This window comes from Mustela erminea, chromosome 4, assembly GCF_009829155.1.
Source record: "Mustela erminea isolate mMusErm1 chromosome 4, mMusErm1.Pri, whole genome shotgun sequence".
NCBI classification, from domain to species: domain Eukaryota; kingdom Metazoa; phylum Chordata; class Mammalia; order Carnivora; family Mustelidae; genus Mustela; species Mustela erminea.
The window spans coordinates 86,163,002-86,175,511 of NC_045617.1; the positions used below are offsets into that span (position 1 = coordinate 86,163,002).

A 12,510-nucleotide genomic window follows, 5' to 3' on the forward strand; every position below is an offset into this window, starting at 1 on the left:
CCTGGGCAGGTTCATCGGGAGCAAGACAGTCCATTCACTTGCAGCCTACCTACCGGGGGCCTCCTGTGCACCAGCAATGTTGTCTCCCCTTGCCCGGCCTCTTGGCCTTCCCTTCTGATGTTCTCCGCTCCTTGCTCCTGCGCCCCGGGTCCTGTCTTCTTGTTCACTTTTCGCACATTCAGAGACCTGATGGGAATTTAGATAGAATCCTTCCCAGGAGCACTGCCAGTTTACTGGGTCCTTAGGAAAACCCCAAGGCCACAGAGCCAAAGGGTGGTTAACGGAATGGCAGAACCGGTGGATGGGGGTCAAGTCAAGAGGCCTTCAAGGCCCCTTTCTCTGTCCCGGTACTCAGTCAGCGCACACTTGTTGCTCGTTGAACCCTCTGTGCTGGGACCTTTTTCAGGCACTCCTTCTGTCGGCTGAGGCCTCTCTCCATCTGGTTTCGGGGAGAAGCTGCATGACCGCGGGGACCTGCCCTGGCCCTCAAGCGCTCCGTCTCCCTGCCTGACACCTCCCCACGTGGGCACACGGCGCTGTGAGGGATGGGTGGACGCGGGGCCCGATTTATAATTCCTTTCAGGGAATTGTTTCTGCTAATGGGCAGAGCCAATTTGTGCTCCCCAAGTGGGGAGGGCAAAATCAATTAATGGAGAGCCGAACCTGGCCAGGCCTGGTGGCAGAGTGTGGCCTGACATCCGGCAGTGATAAGGGACTTTCTGAGGCTGAACTAATAAGGAGATTGGAGGAAAAAGAAGAAAAACAAAACCCCTCTCAGATCAATTTTGTGTACAATGGGCAGAGAATGCAGAGTAAACAGAGCAGCTGGGCCTGGGGCCCCTTTCCATCTGAATGAGCCCCGAGATAAGGAAAAGGACAGGCCACCAGCCCACCAACCAACATCGGCATTCGCTTGGGGAGTCACTCGATAGGCACATATCCGCACGAGTGAGACAGGGCACGTTCCAAACCGGAACTGGAGGGAAAAGATAAGGCCCACCTGCCCCAGGGACGTCCCCTGTGGGGAAAAGGGCAACGGGAGGAAAGGAGCGCTGGTTTCAGATGCCGCCTCCCTGTGCCCACCGGATGGGCAGCACCGTGGGGCCAGAGCGGCAGGTCAGGTCCCCTGTGTGGATGTCCTCCACAGTGAGGGGTGCGGTAGAGCATCATGTCTGGGGGCAGGGGCAGCTTGGGTTTGTGTGGGGCTCTGCTCTCATGGCCAGAGAGTGGGATGGCAGGGAGGCCCGGCCCAGCTCTGTGGCCGGCAGAGAGGAGGGAGAAAGCTGAGGGGTGATTTGAGGGAAAAGATTAAAACAAACAAACACACCTGGTACTGACCTTGTTCAGATTTTCCATTGTGTTTTTTCGGAGCAGCAGGACTCCTTTCGCACATGAACTCTTCCCCTGTGGCCCAGTATGTGGCACCGTGAAGAGCAGGGCTTTGGTTGAAGTTGGGGACTGGACTCCGGCGCTACCAGCCCGAAGGCTTGGTTGCAAGAGCGCCCCCTACCGTGACTTTGAAGTAGATGCCCTTGTTCACCTTGGGCTTGCTTCAGAGCAGACCCTGACGCATAATCTGGGTGTGAGCGGTTCACGGGGGAAGTGATGCCAGGAGGTGATCCCAAGAGACTGGGGAGGAGAGACAGGGGCAGTCAATATAAGGTGAGTTATCAAACAGATGACCGCGGTGTGCCGCTGGGAAGCTCTGGGACACTGTGTGGGACATACTTCAGAGTTGTCCCACAGGGAGGCAAGGAAGCTGGGGGTGTTTATCTACCAGCCCCTCCCCACCTCATTCGTTTAGGATTATTCTAGGAGAGACTAACTCCTGGGCTGCTGGTCTGCCCTGCACGTGGGCCGAGAGAGCGGCCAAAGAGAACCTTCGGGTAGAGACAGATGGGTACTTGAGATGGAAAGCCGTTGGTGTGGATGGGGACTGTTCACATGGGACCTCCGGCGGGGGTGGGGGGGCGGCTGGGGAACACTGCCAGGGTCTGTTAGACTTTTGGTTCTCTGCCTCTTTTCCTGAGTCATTATAGTTGTCAGTTCTGCAGGGCAATAGCTCATCCGTGGAACTGAACTGGAGTCTTTCAGCTTGTCAGACAAATGCCCTTGGGATATGACAGGAGTGGGAAGATCATGCCTCTCTCTTGACGGCCACAAAATTTGAGCAAGGCAAAGGGATTGGTAAGGGCTCCATCAGATACCTTGTATGAAAGAAGCCCTCCCATACCCCCAAAGAAACCCCTGTGTCTCCCTACATCTGCCTACATCTTCCCTGTGTCTCCCTACATCTGTGGAAAAACCCAGAGCTGTAAGATGCATTGGAGCAACAGCAGAAATAAGCCCAGGAAGAATGGACCAGGGTGTGGACGTGGAGTGTTGACCAAGGTAGGGCCCATCCTGGCTGCAGGGAGGAGCGGAGCCTCCCCAGGGCCTGAGAGACGTAGTGAATGGAGGAATTGAGAGTACAGGAAAGGCCAGGCCTGCTCCTGTCCCTAGAAGCAATTCGATTAAAATTGTCCCATGTGAGGTATGACTTATTGGTGAAGATTCAGAATGGAGCAGAGAGCAGGTACTCGTGGATTTGTTTGTGGAGCTGTTCTTACAGCTCTGGGTTTTTCCATTCAGGGCATGTGGAGATTCTTTGTCCTACGTGAGAGTCATTTAAGTGAGTGGGTCAGCACCACTCTGGTGGCCCGGTCTTGAGCAGGGTCATGAGCGGAATGCTGCACCGCTCAGTAGAATGACCTGCTCACCAGGCTGTTCTCCTGGAACGAAGGATTGCTTAAGGGACCCCAGAACACCTCCATAGGCATGAATTCTAGAGTAGCTTGGGGCATCTGGTCAACCACCCCATGCAAGAATGATCTGAAAAGGGACGCCTGGGTGGCTCAGTTGGTTAAGCGTCTGCCTTCAGCTCAAGTCATGTTCCCAGGGTCCCGAAATCAAGCCCCCCACTGGGCTCCCTGCTCTGAGGGGAGCCTGCTTCTCCCTCTCCCTCTGACTGCCTCTCCCCCTGTTTGTGCTCTGCCAAATCAATCAATCAATCAATCGACCAATCTTAAAAAAAAAATAACCTGAAGAAAAGGGAACAAGGCCCATGTGGGCCTTGTTGATGACCTTGTTGGTCGTGGCAGGTCCCAGCACTGGAAGATTTAGAAACTTTCTGGCAAGATACTTCAAAGTGTCGGCTACTCTGAGGCATGGCCAAGGGCATCTCCTTGCCTTGTTCTAAGGAAAGTCATGGAAAAGGCAAACCCAAAAGATACTTCCAAGGAGACATGACACTAGTATCTCATACCGGGGATGGAGTGCAGGCAGTATAGGGCTGCTCTAGGGAAGGGCTGCTTTCTCAAGACAAGGAAGTGAGTGAAGTGAGAGGGAGGGATGCCTCACCCGCTTTTTGCTTGCTGGTTGTTCGGAATTCCCCCTCAGTGTGCATAAAACGGGCCTAGGCCTGCTCACCAGCACTTGGCCATCGAAACCCAAACAGAGCAGTTAACCCTAAAAAAGTTTGCTACTTCCTCCCTTGCCCTGACAGAAGCACTGGGGGCCATGGTCAGTGGCCACTTGCCACATTGGAGATAGAAATGCTGTTTTTCCTCCCATATTTTATATGGATATTTTCAACTTCCGACATTCACAGCCAAGCTTTCCAGACCTCCTCTGTCTGGCTGCCCTGGTAGACCCCTGGACACACATCATGAAATAGTCTCCCTCCATACTCTTCGATGGCTCAGATCCCCAAAGGGCCCCCTTTGCCATGCTCCACATTCCAAATCGACAGCTCAGCCCCAGGCCTCTTCACATCATTGAACCCCTTACCTACCATTCTAGTCCTGAGCCTGACTCTCCCACCTTCCTTTTGGTACCCTGCCCTGGCTCTCATACTCTGACCCACCTTGACATTGAGCCCAGGCCCACCCTATCCCTTTGCAACTCTTTCTTAGCTCAGATTCCCTTGCTTATTTGTTGTCCGTCTCCCTAATTAGAACATAATTTCGAAGATGGTTGTCACTTTCTCTGTCTTGGTCACCTCTGAGTCATTGGAATTTAGCACAGTGGCTGACACATCCTTGTTAAAAGAATGACCAGATGATTGAGTCATGTTTACATTTAAGGAATTATAAGGTTCATCTTTCTCCCTATAGTTTAAACATATACCCATTGCATTAAAAAAAAAAAAAGTCCCTGTCTATTAATTCAATTATCTGTGTCACTCATGGGGCTGTTTCTAATTCTTCTGACTGGTTTTTCTATGGGCTGTACTTTCCGCCTCAATGAATGCTTGGTAATTTTTTTTTTTTACTGGGTGTCACTTCTACATTGCTAGGGGTTAGATTTTTTTTTATTCATTTAATTATTTTTTTAAAAAGATTTATTTGTTTGAGAGAGGGAGTGAGCATGGGGAGGAGCAGAGTGAGAGGGAGAGAAAAAATTTAGCAGACCCCTCACTGAGCGTGGAGCCTGATGTGGGGGCTTGATCTCACAACTCTGAGGTCGTGACCTGAGCCAAAACCAAGAGTCAGACATTTAATTGACTGCGCCATGCAGGAGTCCCTCCTTTAAATATTTTTGAGTGTTGTTTGGAAACTCACTGAAAACAGTTTGCCTCTCTTGAGGCTTGCTTTTTAGATTTTGTTAGGCAGGAGACTGGAAGAGCTTTGATCTACAGCTAATTTGGTCCCAAGTGCATGGCAGCACCTTTATGGGATTTCTGTTCAATGACTCTTTTGTGAGAAGGTTTCTCCACGGCAGCTGTTGGGAGCACGAACTATTCCCAAGCTTGTGTTATTTCTGGAAATTGTTCTACTTGCTCCTTTCTGGTGGTTCTTTCCCCAGCACTGAGTGACATGCACGGCCCAGCTGTGAGCTGAAGACCTGAGAGTAAGCTCTGAAGATCTTCGGAGTCAGTCTGCTCTCTCTCACTCTCTGCGGCTCGCTCATCCCTTGCCCCTCACCTTGCCAATGGAAGCCACCTTCACCTCCCTGGACCCCTGGTACCAGTTCCTCAACTCAGGAAACTACTAGGCGCCCCCTGGTGACCTTTTCCTGGACTGAGGCCCAAGCCCTGTGGGCCGCTAAGTTCCACCATCTTGGGCTCACCTATCTCACTTGTTTCCCTTCTCTTGGGGTCCGTGTCCTGTAACTGCCTTTTTCCATTGTTTTATACATTTTGTCTAGTCTTAAGTTATTTCAAGCAGGAGGGTAAGTCAGGTCCCTGTTGCTCTATCATGGCCATTAAGTGGGTGTCCTGCTTTTTTATACACAGCTTACTCTGAAGTGCAACTCTCAAGTCCTTACTCTCAGTAGGCAGCATGGAAAGAAACAGCGAACTCTGAGAAGTCCTGCGTCTAGCCGTATATCGATTCTGGTTTTCAATATCTGTGTCTGTTAGCCATTGCTACAGTTAATGCTCCATAACATATCACCCCAAGTCTCAGTGCCTTACGTCACAAGTGTTTATTCTCCTGATAGTGGGGTGTTTGGGTCAGCCGGGGTTCAGCTCATCTGGGCTAGGCTTGACCGGGAAGCCCTGCTCCAAGCTATGGGTCAGCTGGGCTTGGCTCCAGTATGTAGGCTGGGCTCGGATCTGCTCTCCAAATGTTCTGGGTTGGAAGCTGAAGGGGCAGCACCTATTCTGGGCATGTTCTTCTCAAGGCAGATCTCTGGAGTGCAGAGAGGCAAGCCTGAGCACGCAAGACTTGAATCATGCATGTCTGCTAACATCCCATGGACCAAGGCAAGTTACAGGACCAAGCCCAGATTTAAGGGGTAGGAAGTAGACCCCGCTGCCGTGAGGCCATGGCAAAGCTTTGAATGTGTAATTTTATTATAGGGGGTAAAGCCTTAAGACTGGCTATTCGATCTACCCCAGTTTCTCTATCTTCTAAAAATCCCTTTTAGTAAGATCTGGGCAAGCCCTCCTCCTAGCATCACAGCCGCCTTCCTCCTCACATCCCCTATTAAGTGAACAGCAGAGCAAATTGAATTCTAGTAGGGACAGGGCTAGAGTCACTGGCCAGGCTGCTTTCCAGAAGATGGTTTGGAAAGCTCCACAGTTTGGCCTGGGGTGAACTCAGGCTTGCTGGACAGTCTTTTCAGAGCCTTGCATCCATTTCTCCCCTTTCAGAGGCCAGTAAATTTTGGAGAAGATGCACTATGGCCACGCCTGTGTCCATGTCCAAGGGCCAGCCTCCATCGGGAGGGGAAATTTGGAGAGAAGCTCCCTCTCTAGGGGCTGCATATGCTTTGTATATGACTCCCCACAGGACGCCATGACCCAGCTGTCTGTTTTTCTCTCTTCTTCATTTCCTCCCTTGTCTTTGTGGGTTCACACCCTGCGTGGGGCCATACCACACATCTCTGTCAATAAGGCCTTTGGATCCTGGAGATAAGTTCTCAGCAGGAGATCTAAAGTCAATAGACTCTAACCAGCTCTAGAGGGTGGCAGGCCCTCAGGTGTGCTAGGTACACTGAGGCTGTCTCTGCGGGGCTCTGGCCAACACCATGCTGCTCTCTGCACTCTTGAGAGCGTGCGTGTTTGCTACGTGTCTGCCCTGTGGCTTCGGGGAGGATTCGAGGATCATGCTGCAAGGGCTCTATGTGATCTTCCCGGCTTCTATAGACTTTATGGAGGACTTACTATGTGCCACAGAACCATGAGGGCTGGAAGTTGACCAGGGAGACTGGACTCTGCCTCAATGGGCCTTGGTCGCAGAGCCAGAGTAAAGGCATGGGACAGATGTGAGCCTGAGAAATAGGAGGTCTGGGCTCCGACTCTGCTGCTCATTAATTGAAGGAGTATTTATTTGGTTCCAGCTTGTGCTGGGCACATGGCAATGAGCAAGACACACAGGTCCCTGTTGTCATGGAGCATTTAGTCTTGGGGGGATGGGGGGAGGTGGCAGGCCATAAAGAAATGAGCAAATAGAGAAAGATGATATGTCATGTAGTGATGGGCAAAATGAAACAGAGAAACGGTGGTGGCTCCTGTCAGGGGGTCAGGGAAAGCCCCCCAAAGAGGGGACACTTGCCACTAACTAGCTCTTAGAAGCCAGCCCCTCCACTCTGTTTCAGGTTTCTAATATTATCAATGAGGGTATGGGTTAGAGGGGCTCTATGGGCGGCCTGGCTCTGAACTGTCATCATCAGCTTCTCCTGCACGATCCTTTTACCCAGTCTGGGCAAGGGGAGAAAATAAGCCACTTATATGTATTTTCTCTCAGCGCTCTCTCTGGGGTGGTAGGTCTTGTATTCACAGGACAGAGACAGTGGGGGTGGTAGACGAACACTTTTATTCACTTTGCTTCATCGCAGGTGCCATTCCTCTCCCGACTCCACACCCCTCCCCACCTACAGCTGACTTGGGACCTTGCAGCTGCTGTCCAGATGCAGGCCAGGCGGCGGTTCTCCAAGGGCCCCTTGTATCCTGCAGCCAGGCCCTGGAGTGTTGGAAAGGCTCACAGAGGCAAGCCCCCAGCAACTCTGTTTCCCTGGTGGGAGTGGGAGGTTTCAGCCCAAATCCTACAGAGCCCCAAGTGGCTGGGTGAGGGTGTGAGGCCCTAGGTGCCCATACCACCCCTTCTCAAGCTCTCTGCAGAGCTCTTGGGAGCCGTCTCCTGCTCTCGGGGTGCAGTGATGTCCTTGGACACTATTGGGTGGCTCTCTGGAGATACGGCTGATTCAGGCACTGCCTATGGTCACCCGGGCCATGAGGGTGATGGTAGAAGTTTGCTTTGGGAGATCAGGACTGGTCATCAAGATGCTTTGTATTCTTCTGTGTTGTATTCTGCTGCCTGGCTTGCCCTAGCCATTGCTGGGCTCGTACAGCTGGCTGGTAGGTAGCTTTCTCTGCTATTCTACCAGCATAAGCTTCCCCTGCCACTACGTTCTGATGGTACTATTTCATAATGTCTACTATTTCATAATGTATGGTTTATAATCAACCATGGGAAGCATCACTACAAGAGTGAGTAGAAGCCCCTGTCCCACCCCTAGCATCCTGGCACTATCTCCAGCACCCACAGCAAGGACAGCACCCTAAGTCGTAGCCCCAGGCTCACTGGCGGCCTCCAGGACAACATCCTTAAGGAAACACAGCCCCTTCTATTGGAGCCAAAATCACTAGAAGCTCTCAGCAGCCCGCAGATCACATCTGAAGCCAGGCTGAGTGAGAAAAGGCGCCTTCCTTCATCCGTACTCCGTTCCTGCAGCTGGACACTTACTGGAAACCTGAAAGGAGACGGGATGTTCTTGGTTAGGATGTGTATCGGGGCACCAGTTTCTCTGCAGATGGAAGGGCAAGGAGCACGGGGAGGAGGTTGTAGGTCACTTCCCTCGGCTCTGGGGTGGTGTGCCTCCCAGTGCCCCGACTCCCAGGGGCTGTCTTTATCCCCCAGCTCTGCAGGATGACACCTCCTTTGTCCTTTGCAAAAGCTTAATCTCCCTGAGCCAGGACCAGTACTCCTTGTCCAAGCCCACAGTTTTCACAGACACCCCTGCTCGATTCTCCAAGAGTCTCTTTTTGCTTTTGGCTCCTGACACTCATTTTATTCAGGGTGGCTCTTTCTCACCACCCAGCTGGACACGGAGAAGGGTTCTCTGGGCTAAGAGCCAGGGCCCCTGAATTGTAGCCAGGACAGTCCCCAGCCCGTGGTGTGGCTGGGCAAATCATGTTCATTCTCTGGGCCTCCTTCCGAGTATCCAGATTGACGGAGCAGGTGAGGTCCCCGGAAGAAGCAAGCTAGCTAGCATGGCTCCTTGCTTCTCAAAGTGTCCATCAGCAGCACTGGCGTACCCAGGAAGTTTGTTAAGAAGTGCGGAATCTCGGCCCCCAGCCCAGACTTACTGGACCAGGACCTACCTTTTAACAAAACCCCTAGATTTCCTGGCATATTAACACGTGAGAAGAAATGGTGTGAGTGACAAGCAGTTAATTTGTTTAAAGTTTGGCTATCTTAATAGGCCAGAGGGCTTGGGAAGAGAGTGTTTCAAACAATTGCAGGGGGCAGAGAGCTTGAAGGCAGCAGCCATCTGAGTGTGCCTACAGGGACCTGGCCTGGGGGCGGCCAGGGGCAGGGAGTATAGGGCGGGCACGATCTGTCTGACATTGCAGAGGACAACCAGGTCATTCTCCGTGACACACTGAATGTGGCAGGTGATGGGGAGGAAGAGGTTGAAAACAAGTCAAGGCAATGAGCTCTTGGTCTTTCAGATCTAATTCTGAGTGCAAGACCCCAGGCTGTTTAATGAAATAGAGCTGGTCCTTAGCTTTCAGACATCCCTCGCTGTTCTTACTAAATCTTAGGGCAGGAAGGAAGACCAGGCACCCCAGGGCATCTGAAGGGATGCGTTCCAGGCACTCTGGACCCATGGTTCCCAGCTCTGCTGCACATTGGAAACCCATGCCCAGGGCATGGGGCAGGGGTGGGTGGGGGACAGTTAGTACCCATGAGGAGCCAGGGCTGAAGCCCACTGTCTTTGGCTCTCTAGTCCAAGGATGGTGAGGGCAGGTACTGGGGCTCAGCAGGCACGTGGGTCTGGCCACGTGCAGCCTGGGCCAGGATGCGTCAGCGCTGCCAATGGAAAGGGGCCTAGGGTCTGAGCCAGCTCCCGGCCAGACACTGGCCTGCAGTGGTGACTGGGGCAGGGACGGGGCTGGGGTGGAGCGCCACAGAGCAGGGCTCGGAGGGCCCCTCAGACACAGACCTCCACTCCAGATAAAAGGTGCCCTTTCTTGATTTGATGAGCCCCGGGAAGTGGTGGAGCTGTCAGACTGTGCTGGGGTTTCTTGACTGTAGGTTCCCAGACTGGAGGGTATTGCCGCAGAGAAACCACGGACAGGAAATCATCCCTTAACGTGTGGGCCCAGTTCTTACCACCAAGGCCAGTTTCCCCACTAACGGCTCCCTGGTGCTTGGCTGCGTAGAGGGGACTTTTATGGACGTTATCTCAGGAGGGGCTGGCCACGCAGATGGAGGCAGAATCTGAACTTGATAGATGTGCAAGGGGGCCGGGGGAGGCGACGTGCCCAAGGTCACACAGGGCTGAGGGCTTCAAGGAGCCCTGCCTTTGGGCCTCCTCCCTCACCAGTTCTAGATTCTCTCCATTTCACTGGGATGGATCCAGCACAGAGGAGAGCTGGATGGTTTCTCTGGCTGGGGATGGAGGAGTCGGGGGAGGGGGCAGGAGGCTCTGAGGCCTTTGGCAGAGCCTCTTCCTGGCACCAGCTAGAGAAAAGGGCACAGTGGTCATGAGGGTCACACCAAGGTTCCTGTCCATATGCAAAAAGTTCCAAACGTTTTGCAGGGATTAAGGAAGATTTTTTTTTTTTTTTTTTTTTTTTTTAAAGCACTCTAGAAAGGGGTTAATCTCATTTTCTCAGATTTTAAAGCCGTGCTCGGCAGTTAGAAACAGCAGATTTGACACCATGGATGACAAACGCCCCATAGGGGGGATATATACCTGTCCACACGTGCCCCTGGCAGGGATTTACACGTTCCACAGCTTTTCCATGAATCCTAAATCAACTAGATTCATCCTGGCCCTTGGTGGAGTGCGAGAGCCGGCGGGCGAGGCGTACGTTAAATCACCTTTTCTGGGCTCCTGCTCCCAGGCTGATAGTCACAAATTCCCCATAATGAGCACTGCTGAAGAAGCCCAGACAGACAGTGCCGCTAAATTAAGAGCAGAGGGAGCCCAGGGCAGGGGAGAGGGAAGTGTTTGCTTTGGCTGGGGAAGGTGCCTGGGGCCGGCCTGCATGTTTGCCTGACGGGGAGGCCTGATAAGGGGGCTGCGTGGAAAGTGCTGCCTGCTGGGTCCTGGCCATCTGCCGCCTGGCGGTGAGGCCGCACCTGCTGGCCCTTTGGCCCTGACCTGGCGGAACGGGGATCCCCCGTCACCCTTCTTCAACTTCCTTTGCAGCCTCATGGTCACTTATTTTTTTTTTTTTCCCTTAAGAATAAAAATTGAACCCTTGAACTTTTGTTTTGATGGATTACTTCCAGGCGACTATTTGTTTGGAGAACAAAGCTCCCCAGCTGCGGGGAGGGTGGGGGCCAAGAGACTGACACCAGGCGGACAGCAGAGCGGCTTTTCAAGACAGTGTGGCCCGGGGGTTGTCCTGGCTCTGCCAGGCAACTGCTGTGTGCCTCAGTTTCCCCATCTGCCAAAAGAGGGTTTGGACTCTTGGCTCAGTACATGAAGAGGGCTCTGCCTTTCAGCCCAGCTTTCTGTACCATCTGGGCACTGTGTACGTAGCAGGACCCCATCCTCACATAGACCTTGGGTTAATGCCTTTCCTTCTGGGAGAGGGCTGGAAAGGGCGTCTTTATTATCCAGGCAAAAGCTCGGTAAACATAACTTAACAATGTTGCTACGTGTTGGCTTCCCGAGGGGATGAATGATGGTTGATGTCTACGCATTTTCTCCAGGCAAGGGGAGCCTCCCAGCTCCAAATGCCAACCGCAGCTCCACTTACGTCCCGGCTGCCACGCCCTCTACTTCCCGGAAGAGTTTCCCCTGTAGATCTGGTCCTTGTTCCCACTGCCCCCACCTCCTTTCTCCTGCTGGCCCATTCCTCTCAGCGCGAGAACACGGCTGCACAACCACTGCTTCTCCTTGGCCCCAGCTCCGGGCTGCTCCCCCTCCCAGCTCAGCCCCTGGGACAGCCGGCCCCATTCCCCATCTCCACTCCTGCTCCTTTCTTTTCTCAACCACAACCATGGGCCTTTCCTCCTCCTGGTCCCCTGCCTACAGGGCAGGTGTCCTCGGCCACCGTGACAGGTGGAGTGGCCGGTGGGCAGCGTCCCATCCGTGCTTCCTCAGCCTCCAGCAACGCTGGGCTCTACTGGCCCTTCTCCCCTGGACCACGTTCTCCTGCAGGCCCGCCTGAGGCCACGCTCACTCCACCGCTGGCCCTTCTCCCACCCTGGCCGAATGTTCTCTGTAGCTATGGCTGGATCTTCCCGCTCACCTCCAAACATCAGGTTGCCCAGTGGTCTGAGCTAGACATTAGAATAACCCTATTTCTCTCTTCCACAGGGATTTCACTCAGGACGTGGCGCTATACTCCACTCAGACTCGTGTTCAGAGGCCTACTTACCTCCTGTGCGGTCTCAGAGGGCTTCTGAAACTTTGAATGGGCCAACTGGAACTCTGAATGCCCCCAGCAACTTCCCGCTGGCGTCCACCCTTGCCTGACTTTCTGCCAGTTGACATTGCTGTTCTGTTAGCTGCTCAGAGCAGGTGCCCACCGGCCCTCCTGGCTCTCCTCTCCTTCACACTCATGGCCGACCTGCTGCTGGGGTCAAGCTGCCCTCACCCCTTGCCTGGACCTCCCAGGATCTGGAAACTGCTATTCCTGGGCCTCTACGGCCTCTGCTGTATACAGTGGCTGGAGTGAGCTTGCCAAAGCTCCAGTCAGACCACATCACGCCATGGCTTAAATTCTTCAGGGAGCTCTCAGGACACCTGGAATAGAAGCCAAGCCCCTTACCCTTGCCC

The 12,510-nt window shown here is 53.3% G+C and overlaps 1 protein-coding gene across 5 annotated transcripts in view; it reads right to left on the bottom strand.

Moving 5' to 3' along the window:
- Positions 1-7,861: 7,861 nt before the first annotated feature.
- KIF6 (kinesin family member 6) overlaps positions 7,862-12,510 on the bottom strand; it is a 505,895-nt gene continuing 501,246 nt past the window's right edge. For all 5 annotated transcript variants that reach the window (XM_032339835.1, XM_032339836.1, XM_032339834.1 and 2 more), the window contains one exon: positions 7,862-8,238. In XM_032339835.1, the coding sequence (XP_032195726.1) occupies positions 8,228-8,238 (11 nt within the window). In that variant the 3' untranslated portion in view covers positions 7,862-8,227. The remainder of the gene's footprint in view (positions 8,239-12,510) is intronic.